The sequence below is a fragment of the Convolutriloba macropyga genome, chromosome 13 (assembly GCF_964194025.1).
Source record: "Convolutriloba macropyga chromosome 13, txConMacr16.3, whole genome shotgun sequence".
In the NCBI taxonomy this organism is placed as follows: Eukaryota; Metazoa; Xenacoelomorpha; order Acoela; family Convolutidae; genus Convolutriloba; species Convolutriloba macropyga.
In genome coordinates, this window is record NC_134480.1 from 44,113,121 (window position 1) to 44,120,481 (window position 7,361).

General features: G+C 35.6%; 1 protein-coding gene across 1 annotated transcript in view; it reads left to right on the forward strand.

Moving 5' to 3' along the window:
* LOC142351953 (uncharacterized) overlaps window positions 1-3,641 on the forward strand; it is a 30,853-nt gene extending 27,212 nt beyond the window's left edge. The window contains exons 5-6 of the mRNA XM_075404237.1: window positions 32-76; window positions 3,450-3,641. Coding sequence (XP_075260352.1) covers window positions 32-76; window positions 3,450-3,488 — 84 coding nt within the window. The 3' untranslated portion in view covers window positions 3,489-3,641. The remainder of the gene's footprint in view (window positions 1-31; window positions 77-3,449) is intronic.
* The last annotated feature ends 3,720 nt before the right edge of the window (window positions 3,642-7,361 follow it).

Here is a 7,361-nt window from a genome sequence, read left to right on the forward strand (position 1 = left end):
TTTGGTCTTTGACCTCAACTTCGGATTACAGAAGCCAGATGAACAATATCCAGATGATGGAGTACAAACACCACAAGTAAATCAGTACTGGATAAGTTTAGAAGAGTTTTGCCACCACTAAGTCAGTTCCGTTCGATTTTTTTAAGTGTATCAGCGGTTAAATTGACATTTTGCGGCTCTAAACCACTACAGCTCAAAACGCTCGACTCGGATCATCCCGGGGCACACTATAAAATGGTTCTGGATAAAGAAATCTTTTTTGCTCTGTAATCAGATTCTCTGGGCTTAAAATGTTCTATACCACTTTACGACTTGTACTTTAGACTTGCATGATTTTTCGTACATATGATTTTTCTCTCACAACAAAATTTAAATCAAAATGGAGTCAAACTGCAATTATAAAAAACTTCGTTCCTAAATTTAATAAACTTCTAGGAGTTCTCAGAAAGGAAAAAAATAAAAAAGGGATGTAAAAAAGACACGAACGAGTAAACACACAAAAAAATTGAAGGCTTTAACAGTTTTTTTTTATAAAATAATTTACTGAAACTAGAAACTGAACCTTTGCTTTTTATGTTATTTTCATTTATTCAAAGGAAAGATGTAGTATGTTTCATTTATAATTTTACAACATGTAACTTTAACCTTGTGCTTATTCGAATTTATATGTTTGAGATTTGATAAAAAAAATCAGCTGTCACGTTTGCAGTTAAGTATAAATGATTATGCCAATTCCCACAAGCTTTCCTGCGAAAAAACTAATACATCGATTCGCTCAGAAATTACCTGCAAACTCACAACAACAGATTTATATTAGAAAATAGGGTTTTCGGAGAAAAAAAAAACATTTGAAAATTCTTATGCCTGCTCAAATATGAGAGTGGCAAAACTTCTCATCGGTCGAATAGAATTTTTCAAATTGAGTCCAAACGAATCTCCTGGAAACATACATATTAGAATTAATCGATGAATGTACTCATGATAACTGAGCGCCTCCTTTTTTGAAAGTTTCCTGGCTGTTTCTATGTGGCAGAAATTTTTTTTTGACAAAATGAGATGTTTGAATTTTTTGTATAAAGTTACTTTTGAGAAGTGAGATTCCAATAAATGTTTGAAATTGCTGTTGAAAAAATTAAGTTGATGAGCTTGTAAGCGTTACCAAAATGCTTAATCTCACGTGAATTTTAGTTAAAAGCTCATCACGTGATGATATTTGAATCACTCGACAATAGACGACATGTCAGATATTTTTCCGATAACTCCAGTTCCAAGCTAAATTCGTTTCACTCGAGAAATACGAATCAGAGGGTTCAGAAATGTGTTTTAATTGTCAGAGCTGAAATTCGCGAACCCAAAAATAAAAAAACCCAATAACCAAGGTAGTCAGTTAGGTTTCTTACTAAAGTTCTTTGTCACTTATACTGGGATGCACTCCGTTTGAAAAATTTTGGATAAAAAGGGATTTTTTCCGGGGTAATCTTTCTGTGGAAACATTTTTTCCACCTGCCTTAATACACGCTTATCTTTCCTTGTAAACAGAATTGATAATTTTTTCACATCTCGCGTTGAATAATTAGAGGGTATCAACAAAACTAAAAACTAAAAACTCCCGTGTGTTTCGTGCTAATTTTTTTCGACTGCTTTGCAAATGCAAGCTCTATTCGGTCCTCACATTTTCCCAAATTTTAAGGGCACAAAAAAGAGAGAACTATTGAGAAAAAAATTTTTGGAAGTAAAAATATAGGCAGTAAAAACTACGAAACTCTAGTTGACTCAAGATATTTTCACCTAGAATTGCAAACAACATAGAGTACTTGCAGGTAGATTTAGCTGAGCTGTATCAAAAAAAATTACATGCAAAATCTCAGTAAAATTACCTCTATGTTATAATCAAATTTCATTTTTTTTTTGTGTTTTTCAAAGTTGGTTGTTTCCTGATTTTGAACGCTGTTTTCGTCTTATCGGTTTCCCATGTTGGATCTTTACTTCGCCGGTCAAGGTTTTTACACATGATCATTTTTAGATGAGAATAGCTGTCATAGGCAAAAATTTTAGCTGTAAAGCTTGCGTAAACTTCAGCGTTAAGGCAGCAAGTTTTTTGGGTCCAAAATTTTGAAAAACTTGCAATTTTCAGCGATTTCTTTTCCACCGCATGAACCACAAATCTTACTAAAAAGTGCGTTGGACCAAATACCCTTTGACTTTCAGCAGTCAGTATTCTTCTCGTGCCGAGGTTTTGGCGAAAAATAATGTAAGAATTTCGCTGAAGGACGTTGAAAAATGTATTTCATCGCAAAGCGCACGCATCTTTAGCGATGAATGCGGTGGAAGCGGCGACTTTTTGTAAGATTTGTAGAGAATTTAGCGATGTATTTTTGTAAGATTTGCGATTGCTAACAGTTATTTTTTTCACCGTATCGGCTGGTAGCAGTTACAACCATTCACTACCAGGAGGCGAATGCAATGAAGAAAAAATCAGCGCTAAAAATTGAAAAACTTACAAAATTAGCCGCTAAATTCACCGCAAATCTTACAAAAACCCACCGCTATGAACGCATTCATCGCTAAAAGATGACAAAGCTTTGCTCTGAAATAATTTTTAACGCTGATTACCGCAATCCTTAAATTAGTTTTTTCGTAAAATTCTCGACCCACTTAAGAGAACCACTATTTATGAAAATAATTTTAGTAACTTCTGTGCGAAAAGATGAAAACTGGAAAAACACTATCAAAAATCGGACTATTTCGGACTTCAACGCGATAAAAAAAAGACTACTTTCGTTACATTTCTTGAAAAATTCTTCTGCGTTGTAGCGAAAAAAAATATTTTGTTTATCATCTCAATTAACACAGAAGCTGTAATGAAATACATTTTTGTGAATTATATAATTGATTTCTTCGCCATAGATTTTTAAAAACTTAAAATTCTTCCACTTGTCTGTTGAATCCTGAAAGTTTTAGTGAAAATGACAAGTTAAAAAAATCAACACCTTAACCTCAAATCCTACATATTCTAATAAAAAAGATGAATCGACTCAAAATTGTGCTTATTTAGCGGTGCAAGTTTTTAAGGTTTATGATTCTTAGCGGTGAATTTTTTTCACCGCCTCCAGCAGATTTATTTTGACCGTTATTTTGTTTCGCAATATTTCTCCGGTGAAGATAATTGGTGAATTTTTTTAAGGTTTGAAATTTTTAGCTGTGAGTTTTTTTTCAACCCAATGGCCGCGTTCAACGCTAAGAATTGCAATTTTTACATATTTTCACCGCATTCACCGCAATTCTTACATTTATTAGCTATTTTTAGCGTTGAGACCTCGACCCGGGTTACCACTGCGCAACCTATGACCTGTTTTCACGATTTTTGTCAAACAGATTAGTTCTAACCGAGTTTAAAAAAAAATAGGAGTTAAACCATGATTCAGTACTGATTTTCAATTGCTTCTCAGCCCGTGTATACTGTACAGCCCAATTATCCATGGGAGTAATCATCAATGCAGATAAATGGGACTCTATAACTGGATAACATCTATAACTGGAACTATAACTGGATAACATTTGTGCAACAACTAGATCATAGATCTCCTCCCCACACTTCCCTCCCCACACCCTCGTGAACTGAATTTTTGCTTCAAAACTTTGTGTGGAGAAAGTTAGCTTTGTGTTTTCTTGTGGTATTTTGTCTGATAAAAATTGAGATCAGCCGTGAAAAGCAAAGTAGGACATCGTGGATGAGAAACCTTTTTTTTTCACACGTATTCTGATACTCTATGCGAGGGTCTGAGGTGCGGAGGAGGGGAGGGGGGGGGGGGGGGGGGCGGGGTGTTGAGGCTTGTTGAATTGAGTGAAGGGTACAGTTTTCGCCTCTTTGATTTTTGTTCAGTCTGACAGCTGAACAATATGATTCAAATACACTGACCGCACGTAAACAAGTTTCCAGTATTCGACTGTAAAACTCATAATTAACAATAAAATTCATAATAACAAAAAAAACTTCTCAAGCAACTCTTTTGACCAATGTTTTGCACTTGCCCAAATTTTAAAAATAATAAAAGAAAGGGGGTGTATTTGAGAATGTTATATTTCCAGTCTCGTTTCGGTGGTATTTTTGTGATAGCAGTTAGGGCTACCAACAAGGGTCTTACTTATTATAGCCAGCAAAACCTATGGGAATATAACCTCTATATAGCAACCTATCATGATAATTAATTACACCTTTCGGATATTCAGTGTTACACATTAGCCAAAAACATTAGCTGTTGCCCTGTCTCAGCACCCAGAGCACTTCACTACTGAAATGATTTGAATCCAGAAATTGTATACTCCTGTAAACTCTCTGTTAATGACAAAAAATAAACTGATTCGTCTTTTTTCAGAGTAAAATTGTAAATCTGCTTTGAACTTAATAGTGATCCGTATCTACTATCACGCAATTATCAACCTGAGTAATATTATTGTATAACTATTATCAGTTTAAAAACTTTCTGTTTTTAACCTCTTTCGGCCCCGATTTATGGTCATTTGCTAGGTATACTCTAACCTTACTACATACAACAAACACATGTTCAATCACATCATACTGTAATACACCACATGCATAATCACAACATAACACTTCAAACAAGAGTCATATTCAATTCATCCTGCATCGCAACACAGGCAGATTCACAACAAACTACCCCAATCCACAGGCATACCAACGCCATATTACATAACACCGCAGGCATTTTCACACCAAACAACATCACCATGACCCGGGATTAATGTGAACACACTGCTAAGTGATCTGTTAGATCACGAATATATACATGCTCTGGTTACATAACCGTGGGATCTCAAACAGCACGCACCGCGCCTCAATTCCACATCGAACGCGTCCCAATTGCACTTCCAAGGCATTCCTTTGTTGCTTTCTCCTCGTGTGCTTTTTCCAGTAGCAGTATTCTCACAGTATACAGTATTTATGCAGCTGTTTCAACTGGTAACGTGTCCCTACAAAAATGCATTCATTTTGCTTGCATTTCGCGTGCTTTTCTGACGTGCTCAAGAATTTTCAGTATTTTGGAAAACATCACAAGTACTGGTTTAAAAATGGAACTACCCTGAACAGTCTGAACTATTGTTCTGTATTTTTGGACATAATGACCGGCTTTTTTATCTAAATGTGCTGTTTCAGTAATGATTTGACGCGTCAAAATTGAAATAGGCAGGTTCAGTACTATAATACTCCGGGTGAACAGCCTGGGTAGCAAGAGGAGGACGTTGTTCATATTGTTTGCTTACTCTTGTTTAATAAAGTTTCCATAATGGAAAACTTCTCAAGCCCACACCCAATTTGTGAAAATATAAAACAAGAGGGAGTGGGTGTTTGTTAAACTGTTTCAATATAGTCCTCGGTAAGAAAATGATGTTTGCAATCGAGAAGTAAGACTCAGCGTTGAATTTGATTAACAGAAATAACACAATAATTTAAAAGAATCTCAGAAATTTTAAGAAATTAAGTTGACCATGCTTCTGTTCATTAGACAAAATCAGGATAATATTCTTAGAACAAAATCCCAACTGATTTCCTGGAAAACTTCTATCAGAAAGGATCAGGGAGCACTTGGATATGTTCTGTATAGAAAAAAATACCAGATTTTTACAAAATCTTGACGCTTTCTGCGTTGCTTTAAATTCATCTTAGCCGGAAAAAACAATCTATGAAACTTAAACATTGCTCGCCTCTCTTTTTACTTGCAATTTTTATCAATAAGGTTTGAAATGCAGAAGAACCGCACTTAAATTTAAAACGAAATGAGCTAAGAATCCACCAATTATTCTAAAGAACTCGACGGATTTTTTTTTTTAATTTTGTCGATGAAGGTAAGGCGAAGGTGTAAGAATACATCATAATGATATCCAGATATAATGATAATACAGATGAAAATCAATGATAGTCCAGCATCAATTTTTCGAGTCACAGAGACATGTCAAATTGTCCAAATTAATTGCTAAAATTTCTCCGTCCTACTTCCTATCGTTCCGTACTGACTGATGTTTCTTGATTCAGTAGATGTGAACAAACCTGTTGGCACTTCAGATTTTTTTAAAACAAACATTTCTAAAAATTACGAATCTAGTCATTTTTTCTCTAAATTCCTTACCTCTATTTTGAAGTCAAATTTTCTGTACACTTATCAGCAGTTTTGTCTACGAGGAGGAAATTCATAGTTACTAAAGTAGCTTAAATCATAATTTTGAATTAAATGCACCATCATTTAATATTTTTTTCACATTGATATCCCAAGATTTACGGTTTTGATTTGCATAACTATTCACGATATGCTGCAGAACCATCCAGACTGTAGGTTCTAAGAAAACTATTGGTGTTATATCTAACTATGCTTAATTGAAAGAATATTACAGTCTGTAAAATCTATACAGTCCCATTCAAAACAAGGCAATCTCTTCTCTATTTTTCCATCTCGCACCTAAATTTATTGGATATCACAACACAAGATGTTTAGGACAACACATTGAATACATGTCAAGTCTATAGTTTTTTTTGGCTAATGGCCAGGGCTCAATCTTGCCGGAGATTTTTTCCCCTTCCTGCCCGGACTCCGGCTGTTTGGACTTGCAGAATGACCTGGGCTTTTATGGCCCGGTTTATAACCCGGTTTGCGAGCCGGGGTTTTGCCTCGTTTTCCAGGTAACTTCTTCCCCTTTACGACCACCATAATCCCAGTTGGGCAATTTGCGTACGACTGGTTGACTGAACTTTGATCGACATTTCTAGGAATCGTAACGCATTGATAGAATCTCATACATTGTTCAGCTTCAACTTTGGTATTGGTGCTGGTTGCGAACTTTTCATGGGCACGTGCTTGTACTATTATGACCCTTCTGTGGATACTGACGTGAATTGCTTTCATTGGAAGTCCGGCGCAGTCGAAATAAACAGCCCAGGTGGTTGGGGTGTCCACAACGTGAGGGGGGCGATGCATTCTGGTCGTGCCCCCGGGTGATCTGGCTCTGTTCATCTGATTTACCATTTTTATACTTAGCTTTGTTGATTACGTTTCAATTAAGTCCTGAGTTGCATTTGATTTTTTGTATTGTTTGTTATTTTCTAGTGTTGTAGGCTAAAATTTCTTTAATCTTGGGTTTTCGGTTGAATGTTTTTGACAGTTTCAGTCAAGTTTTTAATGACTTCGACGACTTCTTGTAGTTCTTTTAGACAGTAAGTTTTTGGTATAAGTATGAAATTTTCCCGCTACATGACTTTTTCGAACTCTTGCCAGGCACTATATTGAGCCGTAATTGATTTTCCCTTTTTTACATCAGTAAGAGTACACTTATTAATGGTTAAAAAACTG